The sequence below is a fragment of the Desmodus rotundus genome, chromosome 3 (assembly GCF_022682495.2).
Source record: "Desmodus rotundus isolate HL8 chromosome 3, HLdesRot8A.1, whole genome shotgun sequence".
NCBI classification, from domain to species: Eukaryota; Metazoa; Chordata; class Mammalia; order Chiroptera; family Phyllostomidae; genus Desmodus; species Desmodus rotundus.
This window is the reverse complement of record NC_071389.1, coordinates 197710207-197725367: the sequence shown is the minus strand read 5'-3', so window position 1 is coordinate 197725367 and position 15161 is coordinate 197710207. Positions and strand designations below refer to the sequence as shown.

Here is a 15161-nt window from a genome sequence, read left to right as displayed (position 1 = left end):
TTATTTACTTTTAGAGAGAAGGGAAAGGAGGGAGAAAGAGAGGGGAAGAAACATTGATTTACAAGAGAAACATCTATCAGTTGCCTCTTGCACCCTCCCCCAACCAGGGACCAAACCCACAACCCAGACATGTGCCCTGACTATGAATTGAACCAGCAACCTTTTGCTTTGCTGGATGATGCTCAACCAACTGAGCCACATCTGTCAGGGCCCCCCATTTTATGTGCAGTGTTTCCTTTCTTGAATGATTGGGTAGCTTTAGTTTTTTGTTTAAGGTTTTACTTTTTAAAATATATTTTAAAAGATTTTATTTATTTTTATAGAGAGGGGAGGGGAGGGAGAAATGGGAAGAGAAACATCAATATGCGGTTACCTCTCATGCGCCCCCAACTGGGGACCTGGCCCACAACCCAGGCATTTGCCCTGACTGGGAATCGAACTAGCAACCCTTTGGTTCACAGGCTGGCACTTAATCCACTGAGTCACACCAGCCAAGGCTAATTTTGTTTTATTTTTTAGAGAGAGGGTAAGGGTGGGAGAAAGACGGGGAGAGAAACATCGATATGTGAGAGAAACAGGGATTGGTTGCCTCTTGCATGCACCCAACTGGGGACCTGGCCCACAACCCGGGCATGTGCCCTGGCAGGGGATTGAACCAGCGACCCTTAGGTTTACAGGACAAGGCCCAGCCCACTGAGCCACACCAGCCAGGGCTAGCTTTAGTTTTTGAATGCATAATTGATGCCATGGGGCCTAGATTTGTTGTATTTCATGGTATTGTAAAATCACATGGAGTATCACATGATAATGAAACCAGAAAAGTCAGCATTCATGCTGCCTGTTACTACCAGAGCCAATAAGCAGAGACAGAGATTGAATCTTTATGGGTGCTGTATTCAGGTGGCTGGCAATCTCAGAAGACGGCAGGTTATGTACCCTAACAGACAGTCTTACATTTCCTTTCAAGCCATCCTTTTTTATAAGAAGGAAAAGTGTAGGGAAGGGATTTGGAATTCAGGAAAGAGGTTAATCAGACAAAAGCTGCAGTCTGGCAGTTTCTCTAACATCCTTTCATCTATTGACTGGTGATTTTCTGTCTGTACCCTGTGTCCTGGGTGATTTTCTTCAGCGGTGGGATGCCTCTCTCTGGAATACAATGGCTCAGATACCATCTTAATTGCTTATGGTCTCTTCAGGGATACAAAGGTTGAATTGCTTGTGGTCTCCTGGAGTCAAGGTAGGCCGTACCTTCAGTTCCTGAAACAGCAGCTTTTTACATGCATTCACTCCTAATGCTTATTAACTATTACCTAAAACTAAGATTTTCCAACTCCCCCATCAGTAAAAGCATCTTACCTCCTTTAGTTGCAAGTGTCAGGAAGCCTTGGTAATGAGAGGACCCTGGTGATGGGAGGAGATGGGACTTGGAGAAGACAGACGAAGACAGGAAATCTTCAGGACAGGCCCAGGTTTGGATGAAGATGTGTCTGATCCCCCTGGTGGATGTGCTCATGAATTAAGTTTTCCACTGTTGATGTCTGTGCAGCCTGGTTCCATTTGTAATGTCCTTATCTGAACCTCCTACAAGAGTTAGGATCTTACCCTCCTTAGAGCAGGCAAGATCTTGGTGGGTCCCCTTTTAGGGTCAGGGCCAGGGTTACCCTATATGCCCTGGCTGCATGGTTAGGCGCTGGAGAAGTGATTGGTATCCAGGATCCTAGCAGGGTGTTATGCTGGTCGGTGGGGGCTGGATAGGGAGCCGCCTTTGCAGAGGCATTCTCCAGGAGAAGCCCTTTCAGGGGCTGGCACCACTTCTCCTCTCTCTCCTCCCCTGAGGCTTGAAGTAGGAAAGAGGGAAGCCTGGAGCCTGTTACAATGGAAAGATTGTGGGCTCTGTGGTCCAGTCCCAGCCATGCCAGTAGTCCTGTGATATGATTCTTACACAGAGGAGGTAGAAGTGGTTGCAACTAACAGAGTACAAGCTTGGAAGAATAATGATTTAAAGGAGCCCCATAGGGGCCTTAGCACTTAGCAGGAGCTCTGGATCAGAAAGCTCTTTGAGCCTTTGTCATTCTCCTGGTGCCTGGTTGACACTGGAGAGGAGCTACAGGGTGTGCCCCTGAGAAGCTCTTAGTCCTGCAGGAGATGCAGGCTTGTAAACAGATCATTGTGATGCAGCATGGTAAGTGCCTTCATGGAAACTGGTCCAGAACTTGCATGCTCCTAGGAGAGAGCCTCTAGCTGTGGAAGTGATACGGGAGAAGTGAAAGAATGCTGGAGGTGGAGATGGGGAGGGGATGCTCAGTCTCTCCTGCTGCCAGAGCTGCAAGAGCAAGAAGCCTCAGCTGGGCTGTAGTGGGCATTTTCCACAGTCTGCCTAGAATGCCCTTTGTCCTTAGTGGTGTCTCAAAATACCTGGTCTAGGAAGCACAACACTTTTATTAAAAAAATATTTGTTTTTTACAGAGAGGGGAAGGGAGAAAGAGAGGGAGGGAAACATTGATCGGTTGCCTCTCGCACACCCCCAACTTGGGACTGGCCAGCAACCCAGGCATGTGTCCCCACTGGGAAAGGAACCAACAACCTTTCGGTCCATGGGACAGTGCCCAACCCACTGAGTTAGGGAAGGAGCAAAACACTTCTACCTAGTGATAGAAATTGCCAGTCCCTCCTTCCTGTGTCTCCAATGCAAAGTAAAAGCCATAAAACTGGGAAAGAAGTCTCTCAATTACTGGGTTGGCCAAAGAGTTTGGTTTTTTTTCCATAAGATGGATCTAGTAGCTCTTAGTTGTCTTTAACTCGTTGTCTTTAACTTTGTTTGAAAGAAACAATTTTGTTAGATTGTATTGTATTGTGACAGCTGTCATATGACAGTGCATTTCAAATAAAAAGCTTACCAAAATAAGTGAAATTTTATGTAACCATTTTAATTTTGAAGATAGAAGAAAGTAACATTTTACACATTTTATGCCTTATTTCAAGAAAGACTTCTGGCCAAGATGGAGACATAGGTTGATACACTTTGCCGCCTCACACAACCAAAAGAAGGACAACAACAAACTTAAAAACAAAAAACAGCCCTGGCTCGTGTGGCTCAGGAGATTGAGCTCTGGCCTGCCAACCAAAAAGTCGCTGGTTCAATTCCCAGTCAGGGCACATGCCTGGGTTTCAGTCCAGGTCCCCAGTTTGGGGCATGCGAGAGACAACCAATTGATGTTTCTCTCTTGCACATCGATGTTTCTCTCTTCCTCCCTCTCTCCCTCTTTCTTTAAAAATAAATAAATAGCTACTTCTGGCCAAGATGGAGGCATAGGTAGATACACTTTGTCTCCTTGAACAACCAAAAGAAGGACAACGAAAATTTAAAACAAAAAACAACCAGAACTGCCAGAAAATCGAACTGTATGGAAGTCCAACAACCAAGGAGTTACAGAAGAAACATTCATCCAGACCAGTAGGAGGGGCGGAGACGGGCAGCTGGGAGGAGGACCGGGAGGGTGAGGTGGCAGCTGGCTGACAGCACCGTCCCACGTTCGTGTGCGGAAAAACTGGGGGGAACAACTGGGGAGTGAGACAGACTGTGCAACCCAGGGTTCCAGCAGAGAGGAAAGAAAGCCTCAAAACCACTGGCTGTAAGAACCTATGGGGGTTGTGGTGGCGAGAGAAACTCCCAGTCTCACAGGAGAGTTCACTGGAGAGACCGACCCACAGGGTCCTAGAACGTACACGAGCTCACACACCTGGAATCTGCACCAGAAGGGCCTGGTTTGCCTGTGGGTAGCTGGGAAAGTGACTGAAAGCTGGTCCAGAGCCAAGCAAGCAGCACTGTTTCCTGTCGGACCCCTCCCCCACATACAGCCCCACAACCCAGCAACCTGGGTTGCCCTGCCCTGGCAAATACCTAAGGCTCTGCCCCTTATATCGTAACACGTGAGCCCAGGCAAAGAAATTTGGCCCAAATGAAAGAACAGATCAAAGCTCCAAAAACACAACTAAGCGATGAAGAGATAGCCAACCTGTCAGATGCAGAGTTCAAAACACTGGTAATCAGGATGCTCACAGAAATGGTTGAGTATGGTCGCAAAATAGAGGAAGAAGTGAAGGCTATGCAAGGTGACATAAAGAAAAATACACAGGGAACCAACAGTGAAGGGAAGGAAACCGGGATTCAAATCAACTATTTGGAGCAGAAGGGAGAAATAAACATTCAACCAGAACAGAATGAAGAACCAAGAATTCAAAAAATGAGGAGAGGCTTAGGGATCTCTGGGACAACTTTAAACATTCCAACATCCAAATCATCAGGGTGCCAGAAGGAGAAGAGGAAGAGCAAGAAATTGAAAACTTACTTGAACAAATAATGAAGGAGAACCGTCCCAATCGGGCAAAGGAAACGGACTTCCAGGAAGTCCAGGAAGCTCAGAGAGTCCCAAAGAAGTTAGACCCAAGGAAGCACACACCAAGGCACATGATAATTACATTACCCAGGATGAAAGATAAGGAGAGAACCTTAAAGCAGCCAGAGAAAAGGGGACAGTTATCTACAAAGGAGTGCCCATAAGACTATCAGCTGACTTCTCAAAAGAAGCTTTGCAGGGAAGAAGGGGCCGGAAAGAAGTACTCAAAGTCATGAAAGACAAGGACCTACATCCAAGATTAATCTATCCAGCAAAGCTCTCATTTAGAAAGGGAGGGCAGTTAAAGTGCTTCCCAGATAAGGTCAAGTTAAAGGAGTTCATCACCAAGCCCTTATATGAAATGATGTTAAAGGGACTTATCCAAGAAAAAGAAGAAGACCAAAACTATGAGCAGTAAAATGACAACAAACTCACAGCTATCAACAACTGAACCTAAAAACACAAAGACAAAAACAAACTAAGCAAACAACTAGAACAGGCACAGAATGACAGAAATGGAGATCACATGGAGTGTTATCAGTGGGAGGGGCAGGAGGAAGAATGGGGGAAAAGGTACAGGGAATAAGAGGCATAAATGGTAGGTAGAAAATAGACAGGGGGAGGGTAAGAATAGTATAGGAAATGGAGAAGCCAAAGAACTTGCATGAATGACCCGTGGACATGAGCTAAGGGTGGGGGGTAATGCTGGTGGGAGGGGGGGTGCAGGGCAGAGGGGAATGAAGGGGAGGGAAAAAAATGGGACAACTGTAATAGCATAATCAATAAAATATACTTAAAAAAATAAAACCACCTCTTTGAGGAAAAAATATAAATAAAATCTTTTTAAAAAGGAAAGATAATTCAACTGAAACACAAAGATTTGTGCAGCGTGTGGAGAAGGTGCTGTGACTGATCAAATGTGTTAAAAGTGGTTTGAGAAGTTTCGTGCTAAAGATTTCTTGCTGGATGATGCTCCACAGTTGGGTAGATCAGGGGAAGTTGATGGTGATCAAATCAAGATATTAATTGGGAACAATCAGTGTTATACTACGTGGAGATAACTGACCTCAAAATACCCAAATCAATAAAGTTATTGGTGAAAATGGAAAATTTGTATTTTATTTTACAGAAGAAAACCACGTGAACCTTTTGGCCAATCCCATATTTGCTTCTTCAGACAGGGAGCAGCTTTCTGGTTTCTCCAACATTCTCTGTTCTCAGTATTATTGCTGTTGATATCCAGATCCACTTAATATTGCAATTTTTATTTGTAGGCTTAATGTCAGGCCAGGTGTTGGAGGTGTTCGATCTCACGTTGGGATCCAGCAGAGCTTTCTCAGCCAGCCAGCACGCACAGCCACCTTCCAGCAGAGGTTTGATGCTAGGCAGAAGATTGGCCTTTCGGATGCCCGGCTCAAGCTGGGAGTCAAAGATGCCCGGGAAAAGCTTTTGCAGAAAGATGCCCGTTTCCGGATCAAAGGGAAAGTGCAGGATGCCAGAGAGATGTTGAACTCCCGCAAGCAGCAGGGCACAGTGCCGCCCCCGAAGCCCCACCAGGTAGCTGATGCCCGTGAGAAGCTCAGCTTGAAGCGGAGTTCGCCTGCTGCCTTCATGAATCCCCCCGTCGGGACAGTGACCCCAGCTCTGAAGCTCACTAAAACCATCCAGGTATGTGTGTGGCTCTTGTCATGAATTCCTGGAACCCAGTAATAACTAGATTCTCGCAGGGAGCAGTGGTCAGGAGTATTTGGGCAAAGTGGTAGTTCCCCCAAGTCTTTTCTATAGTAACCATATGAGGAATGCCGCGGATCCCAGCCCGCAGGATCGTTGTTTTTGCAATATACACATACACACGGACTACAGAAATCCTGTGGAGGAAAAGGGTCTCGCCTCTGAGCGCCTCAGCCACTCCCTCAACAGGAGAGCGCCCCAACCCTTGCCTTGACAGGCTTTTATTGTTTCTCTAGGCCCCTTATATCAAAGAAGGTCCTCCTTTACTATGCAAAGGTTTGTTTTGGGTGGTTATCTTTTACAGACAAAGGAGAGACCCTGATGTCACCTGAGTACATCAAAGGAAGGTATTTGCAATGTAAAGGGAGAAGTGGTCAAACGGCTAGGTTCCATACCTGGAAGGTCTAGCCCAGATTTTAGGAAGATAAAGATACTCAGTAAACATTTACTGCCTCAGGGTGAGGGAGTTTTAGCAAGAGCAAGTCTCATAGCAGTCAAGGTACAATGCAGGCCTGATTTCCCACTGGAGAACCTATCCATGGACGTGGGTTCTGCCCGCCAACCTCGCTCCCCACTGGCTTTTCCGAGTGGGGGCTGAGCCACATTTCCCACGCTTGGAACGGTTCCCCACAGAGGAAGGCAAGGTAGGCAAGGTATTAACCCAGTTTTATATAAAAGAGGAGGGCGTCCAGAGAAACAAAGTGACATTCTCAAGTGAGATAGTTGGGGAGGGAAGAGAAGGGAAAGGACAAAATATTTGTTGAGCATGTGCTAGGTAGCAGGCCCTTAACGTATATGACCTTATGTATTCCTCACTGCCACCCTGGGGTTATTATCCCAGTTTTATTAAAGAATCTCAGTCTCAGAGATGTGAATTACTATGGCCAGAGTTACACAGCTAGTCATTGGGAGGACCTGGCTCCTCATACTTTGCCCTGGCCACCTGCACAGCCACCACCCCACCCCAAAGGGAATGGAAATAATATCAGTATCATTTAATCTTCACAGCAACACTGGTAATAGGAATAGCAGGGAACGTTTATTGAGCCAGGTTCATTGAACCCTACTCATGCATAATCAATGGTTTCTGAAACGGCAGATCTTCCTGTCACTCTCTTTGGGTGTGAGGCACTCCGCAGGGCCTTTTACCAAAGACCAAAACCAAGTGTCCCTTGTATTTCAAGTTCAGTGATCATGCATGTGGATCCTGTGGGATGAATTACGACTGGTGGGTGTTTTTCTAGGTTCCACAGCAGAAGGCCATGACTCCACCCCATGCCCATTCTGCTGGAATGAGGATTAATGTCGTCAATCATCACCAGGCCAAACAGGTAGAGTGTGAGTGTGTGTCCTGCATGTGTGTGAGCAAATGTGTACATAGCGTTTATTTGATTGGGCCTGCTGGGTAGATTAACTGATGCCGAGCCCAAGGTTCACAATTTGAAGAATTGGGGTGGGGTTACATTTCACTATTTGTATTTTATGTGTTTTAAGAAGTTTCATGCCCTGGCTGGTATAGTTCAATGGATTGAGCACGGGCTGCGAACCAAAGGGTCGCCGGTTGGATTCTTAGCTGGGGCACATGCTTGGGTTGTGGGCCAGGTCCCCAGTGGGAGCGTGTGAGAGACAACCACACATTGATGTTTCTCTCCCACTCTTTCTCCCTCTGTTCTCCTCTCTCTAAAAATAAATAAATCTTTAAAAAAAAGTTTCATAACTGGCGAGGGGCAGAGAGGCAAATTGAAAATATATTTTTAATTTATATGTGCTTAATACAAAAAAATTTACAAAATAGAGAAAAATTTAGAAGAATAAGTTCATTGTGCTCCTGCTCTCCAAAGCCAGCTGTTGTTGAAATTCTGCCCTGGTTCCTTCTTGGTTTTTAAATGCCATTATTATTTAATTGACACGTAATTGTAGTTGGTAATATTCTTAATTCCATTTTGTGTCATTTTTTCACTTTATAACTTAAGCATTTGTCTGTGATTCACATTTACTGTAAACAGCATTTGTAATAACTGCATAATTCATTGAGTTGACGTTCCAGTTGATTTATACCATTTTACCGTACTTTTCACTGTTACAAACTCTCTGGACATCTTTGTGAATAATGCCCTTTCTAGGGTTTGGGCTTATTTCTGTAGATCAGATTGCCTGGGGTGGGCTTTCCAAGCGGAAGGATGTGAGTAGACATTTTGGGAAATCTTCCTAGCCATTGTCCACGTACAGAAAGAGACTGCTGATGTACCTGGAAGTTGCAGCACTTCCATCAGGCCCTTGTGGGTGGGGAGCCACCTGTCAGGACTTGAACCCCAGCCTTCTCAGGCACCCCTGCATGTGCTCCCTCCACCTCAATCACTCCAGCAGTCTTCTCCCTGCTGTTCTTGCTCCAAACCTCGGTTGACAGCCTGTGTGCCCCAGTAGCTTGTATTTCTTTATTTTCAGAATTTATATGACCTGGATGAAGATGATGACATTGCAGCTCCCATTCCGAGTAAGATGAAATTTGCTGTCTCAGGCAGCTTTCTCCACCACATGGTAGGGCATTTTACGTTTTTCATGTACTCGCTGTGTGTGTCTGATTGAGTGGATGGTAGAGTTGGTGGAAAGTAGGCTTTTCAGCTCAGGAATATTTCTTCATTTGGGTCTTAAAATTTTCAGAGTGAACTAGTCCAACCCCTCACTTTATAAATGCTGAGACCAGGGGGTCTAGTGATTTGTTGAAGGTCCCACAGCTAGTGAGGTTTGAGACCCTTCAGGAGAAATGTAAGTAACCCCACAGGAAGAAATCCCATTTTCTTTTATTTCTGGCAGGACATTCTACGTGTTCCCCTTTCCTCCATGGTCAGCAGCTCTGGCCCATTCTTAAACCTGGATTCCCTTGGTTAGTATGGTAGCAAAATACCTGAACCTTACCGGTGGGTTCTACCAGGTGCAGCCTGCTTGCAAGGAAAGTTTGATAGACTAGGATGCTGGTCAGATACCATGCAGGGAGGGAGAGTGCAACATCAGGAACATAAGGGAGGTCTGTACAGCTCAGCTCAGTGGTTGTAGCCAAATTACAGACAGGGAGGCCAGTGGGCATCCAAACCCAGTGCCTTTGTTTTGCTGTTGGGCCCAGAGATTCAGTTTTGGTCATTGCACTGAATGTGTGGACCAGTTTCCTAGTTATCAGTGAATCTCTTCCAGTGGTGTGTGAAGGTGAATAATGCTAGTATCTTACAGAGGGGGTGGCCTTTCCAATAATTAGACTGCCAGGTCTGCTGTGGAGGGATCTGGCTCAGTAACTAACCCTAATTGAGATCCCTAAAGTGCTGTGTTTCTCTTAACTCATTTAAGACTCCTCCTCCCTCACTTGCTGTGAGATAGGTGCCGTTATTGCCCCTGTGTTACTGATGAGGAATCAGGCACGGCCAGGTTAAATAAACCTGCTGGTTGTCACCCAGCTTGTAAGGGGTGAACCTAGGAATTTGGGTGTAAACAGTTTTGCCCCTGGGCCATAAGTGTGACCACTGCGCTACACTGGCTCTCGAAACTGAGAAAGTGGCTTGAGGAAAGTGGAGCCCAGCTGCGGAGCACGGTTCATCAAAAGCTGGAGAAGCTGGTGGATCGACCCTGTGCCATAGTCTTCTTAGCTGCTGCGTTCCTCTTCCCTCCCCGAGTCAGTGCCAGCTAGACACCACCCTCAGTCAGCAAGACCGCCTGCCACTTCTGCCTTGTGCACCTTTTTCCTCGGACACGTCAATACCAGGGACTCTATTGCTTTATATTCCCAAGGGACCACATCCCCAGCTAGGGGTTGCGGGGGGAAGGAGGAGACTATCTGCTGGTCTCCATGTGCAGACTTTGCCAGTGTGTCTTTGCCAGTCTGGAAGCTGCTAGGGCCAGGCCTGTGTGTGGTGCCTCTGTATGGCCAGACAAGGACCAGAACGCTGGGAGTTACGCCTGGAGCTGATGATCAGTCCATTGTGATAGACGCATATGTGGGAACACACTCAACCCCAAGCTTTGGCCTTCTCACCAGCCCCAGATTGTTGGGTTTTTATAAAGTCTAAACAGTATGAGTGAGCCTGTGGATCCTGAGGAGGGCTGCATGGAAGCTTTTTGCCAAGGGCTTCTAACACTGGAAAGTGGCTTCTGTGGGCATGTGTGCAGGTTGTGTTTTTTCTCCCCTCCTGCCCCTTCCCTGTGGGATGTCACTGGCAGCCCTCTGGCTTTAGGCCACTAATAGAACTGGGAAACTGGGAGGCCTCAGGTGGACCTTGTCAGCCACCCATAGCTGGGCATCCGGGTTGCTAGCCTCTCAGGTTGCTGTCTGCCTCTTTGTTTAGGCTGGGCTGAGCAGTTCCAAGCTTTCCATATCCAAGGCCCCCCCTCTCACCAAAGTGGTTCAGAATGATGCCTACACAGCGCCTGCTCTCCCTTCCTCAGTTCGAACAAAAGCCTTGACCAACATGTCCCGGACACTAGTGAACAAGGAGGATTCCCCCAAAGAGCTGCCGCCTGCTGAGGTGAGGTGAAGGTGAAGGAGAGGAAGTGACCGTAGCAGTTGGCAGCCTGTGCTGGGTGGGCATTGTGCTCTGTTTACCCTGTTGCGTTCGCAGCACCTCTTTGAGGTAGGCGTTGCCACCTCACTTTTACAAATGAGTAAAACAAAGACTCAGTGGCTCCTGTGCGCAAAGAGCTCGAAGGCGAGTGGGGAAAATGGTGGCTTGGACAGAGCACTGTGTCTCGTGACACAACAGTTGTGCCCAGAGAAGAGCTGCTGGGAACACTGAGGGCAGAGCAGCTAGTTCCATTGGGCACATCCAGGAAGGTGTTAGGGAGAGGATCCCGTCTGGGCTGGGTGGGTCTTGAAATAGGGGTAGCATTCCAGGCAGAGAGGATCAGAGGCCTGAAAGGCGGCCCAGAACATTTGGGAAACAAGAGGCTACGTCCCTTTGCATAGGGGTATGGGGGCATGCTGGGTGCTGGGGCCTCTGGTGGGTGGTGGGCCCTCTGGGTCACTGGCCTGGACTGAGCTCTGCTGTTGGAGCATACAGCTTTTCTCTGCCTTCTGGTAACACGCTTGTCTGTGGCAGCCTATCCTCAGCCCTTTGGAAGGCACCAAGATGACTGTGAATAATCTGCACCCGAGAGTCACCGAGGAGGACATTGTTGTGAGTATTTTGCCCTGCCAGAATTTGACTTCTGTGTCAAGGATCCCCAAGACCACCCCCAGGTTCCCTGATTCTGACAGGACTCAGTACAGTGTCATATCAGGGCTAAGATTCATTACAGGACACAAAGCAATATCGACAGAGGGAAAGGGCTCATGGGCAAAGGCCAGGGGACACTAGGCACAAACTTCCAGGGTCCTCTCCCAGTGAAGTCACACAGGATGGACTTTATTCCCACAGCAGTGAGTCGTGATGATGCGTGTGAATTAGAGAAGCTCATTAGAAACTCAGTGCCCAGGGTTTTCATCAGGGACTGGTCAGTCAGGCACCCTCTGCCCAGCACATACCGAAATTCCAGACTCCCAGGAGGAAAGCAGGTGTTCAGCATAAACCACAGGTCAGGCCCAGTGAGCTGCTCTTGTCGGTCAGGGTGGTGGGAGCCCTCCCGGAGTCCCAGTTCCCAGCTGCCACGGGCCAACCTTGGAAGCAGGCCTTTGAGAGGGTAGCAGTCACATGGGGCTGTGTTAGCTCTTTGTGCCACTTCTGCACCAGGGCCCGGGCTCATGCTGGGATGTGTCCTGAGTGGGCTCCTTTGGTCCTGAGGTGCATCAGCTAGTGGCTCCTGTTTTCCTGTGAGTCTTCAGAACTTTTGCCTCCTCCAGGGATTTCACATGATGATTCCAGAGGAAAAGAAGTGAGATGGGTTCATCTCGTGGTTGAACCCCCTGGATTGCACTCCTGGTCCGTTGTGTCCCACCCTTGGCAGCCACGGGCAAAACCCAATTCATGTGCCCAGTGGGCAGGGGCCCAGATCCAGCCAGGATTTCTTTGCAACCCCATTTTCATTCAGGCACCAAAAAAAGCTGTTAATTTAGACATCCAGGTACCCTTTTAACTCCGAACTGTCAGATCACAGAAAGAATGCGACTAAAGACTTCACTTTTCCCTGCAGCTGGACCCCAGGATCTGAAACAGCCCACACTGGCCACTGTGTGTGCTAATGGTTTTATGGAACGCGCAGATGCCATGTGATTGCTTTGAGAACTCAGCAGGCACTCCAGTGAGCAGGCACATGAGAATGGAAATTGTAGCCACTTTTGTGTAATACTTGATAGGTGATAAAGAATTAAAGCAATTTTTTCCTGATTATAAAAGTAATAATAGGTACCATCTATTGAGTACTTAACTATGTACCAGGCACTTTGTATGCAGGATCTCTGAAAATACAGAACAGTGGAGAAACTAATTGCCTCTAACCATCACGCAGTGAAAACTGCCAGTAGTAGTCACCCTCACTTTTCTACCCAAATAGGTAATGCTAAAAGACAGACAGTAATATTCTCTCCTTTATTATTAAAAACAAATTGAGTCTCTGTCCTCCTAACAGCCTTGCAAAGGGCGGTTACAGTGAAGAAATGCCTTGGGTATTAGTCAGCCTCTGTGGTCTGTCTGCCCAAATTATTCCCTTTCTGGCCTCAGTCTCCTGGTCTGTAAAATGAAGAGGGATTAAAGAGGATGATAATGTGTGTACAAAGCACTCCCTTAACTACGATCTCAGTTAAGTTTTACAGCAACCCTGGGAGGTAGGCTAGACCAGTCCTTTTCAGGAGAGAAAGCATTGTCAGAGAAGGTAATAACTTGCTAGAGCTATAGGTCATACAGCTGAGAAGAGGCAGAGTCCCAGAGATCAAATCCAGGTCAGTCTGACTTAGGGTGAGCAGTTAGCCTGGTTTTACTCTCCTGGTTAGCACTGAAAGTCCTCTGACCTAGGAATGTCCGGAAGCTGGAACAGTTGATCCCCCTGTGTAGAACTGCAAAATTTATTTCTAACAAATTGCTGTGCATCATACTAGCCACTGTCTTTGATAAGCCTACATGTTCATTCCCATGACAGAGTCCTCTGAGAGCTTCTCCGTAACTGTTACCCCGTGAAGGAAGGAAGTGGGCACTGAGGCAGGAGGACTTCAGGGGTGACTTACTGAAGGTCACAGGGACTCCACGGCTTGTAAGCTCAGGCCTATTTCTCACTCCAGCATAGTTCCTCCCCTCTTCTGGTCCATGCTGAGGCCTGTGGATGTCCCAGGAAGACCACATAAAGCGAAGCCTCCCTGACATCCTGGGCACTGGGTGTATTCAGCTGTAGTGTGGACACCAGTCAACCCAGAGCCCTCAGAATGTGTGGCAGGGAGCCAGTCAGGATGACAACCCAGAATTCCCCCCCAACCCTAACTTCTCTTTGCTCTTTGCAGGAGCTTTTCTGTGTATGTGGAGCCCTGAAGCGGGCTCGGCTAGTCCATCCCGGGGTAGCAGAGGTGGTCTTTGTGAAGAAGGATGACGCCATCACTGCATATAAGAAATACAACAACCGGTGTCTGGACGGTAAGTCCAGGAGCGGGCAGCTGCTTCACCTTCCCACTCCTCATTGCTGACTGTCAGGCGGCAGCCTTCTGAACAGGCCCTCCTCTGAGGTGGGTGGGAGGGCATCCGGGAGTAGCCGCCCCACTGGGGCCTTCTGTGTTCCAAGACTGGACAGGAAGATACAATCTCTGTGTGGTGCTGAGCTGCCAGCTGCCTGTCCCACAGGGCCCTGGGTGTTCCCTCAGCCCTAGCACTTAAGCTAGCTAGCAGGGAAGCACCAATTCTCCGTGGATGGTTCTCTTAATGAGTCTTGGCTAGTACGCCAGGTGCCATAGCCTCCCCCTTCCACATATAGGTTTGCTCACTGCTAGGACACAGGCTCCTTAATGGCCTAGAGCCTCAACTGAATGTTGGCACTTGAGTGAGCTGTGCTTTCGGTGAGTAAATTTCACTGAATTCAGATTCCCATTATTCATCTCAGGAGACCCTATACGGAGGTACTCTGTCTGCCATGCTCCTTCTATCCATCACTTGTTCTTTCAGTGTTTGTTGAGTGCCTACCATGGAGCAAGGCCCTGTGGTAGCAATGGAGGGACAGAAACTAATAAAACGCGGTCAGTGGGATTTTGCTTTGCACATCCCTGATGACTAATGATGTTGAGCATTTTCCATGTGCTTTTTGACCATTTGCGTATCTAGTATTTTTTTTTCTTTTTTCTTTCTTTTAGAGAATAAAGGTTTTTTAAAAAACATTTTATTGATTATGCTATTACAGTTGTCCCATTTTTTTCCCTCCCCTTCATTCCCCTCTGCCCTGCACCCCCCCTCCCACCAGCATTACCCCCCACCCTTAGCTCATGTCCACGGGTCATTCATGCAAGTTCTTTGGCTTCTCCATTTCCTATACTATTCTTACCCTCCCCCTGTCTATTTTCTACCTACCATTTATGCCTCTTATTCCCTGTACCTTTTCCCCCATTCTTCCTCCTGCCCCTCCCACTGATAACACTCCATGTGATCTCCATTTCTGTCATTCTGTGCCTGTTCTAGTTGTTTGCTTAGTTTGTTTTTGTCTTTGTGTTTTTAGGTTCAGTTGTTGATAGCTGTGAGTTTGTTGTCATTTTACTGCTCATAGTTTTGGTCTTCTTCTTTTTCTTGGATAAGTCCCTTTAACATCATTTCATATAAGGGCTTGGTGATGAACTCCTTTAACTTGACCTTATCTGGGAAGCACTTTAACTGCCCTCCCTTTCTAAATGAGAGCTTTGCTGGATAGATTAATCTTGGATGTAGGTCCTTGTCTTTCATGACTTTGAGTACTTCTTTCCGGCCCCTTCTTCCCTGCAAAGCTTCTTTTGAGAAGTCAGCTGATAGTCTTATGGGCACTCCTTTGTAGATAACTGTCCCCTTTTCTCTGGCTGCTTTAAGGTTCTCTCCTTATCTTTCATCCTGGGTAATGTAATTATCATGTGCCTTGGTGTGTGCTTCCTTGGGTCTAACTTCTTTGGGACTCTCT

General features: G+C 47.4%; 1 protein-coding gene across 1 annotated transcript in view; it reads left to right on the top strand.

Annotated features, from left to right (window-relative positions):
* The window catches only part of POLDIP3 (DNA polymerase delta interacting protein 3), a 29073-nt gene that overhangs the window by 6617 nt on the left and 7295 nt on the right, over positions 1 to 15161 (top strand). Inside the window, exons 2-7 of the mRNA XM_024579118.3 lie at positions 5672 to 6065; positions 7373 to 7459; positions 8574 to 8666; positions 10460 to 10639; positions 11210 to 11287; positions 13537 to 13666. Of these exons, the coding sequence (XP_024434886.1) occupies positions 5672 to 6065; positions 7373 to 7459; positions 8574 to 8666; positions 10460 to 10639; positions 11210 to 11287; positions 13537 to 13666 (962 nt within the window). The remainder of the gene's footprint in view (positions 1 to 5671; positions 6066 to 7372; positions 7460 to 8573; positions 8667 to 10459; positions 10640 to 11209; positions 11288 to 13536; positions 13667 to 15161) is intronic.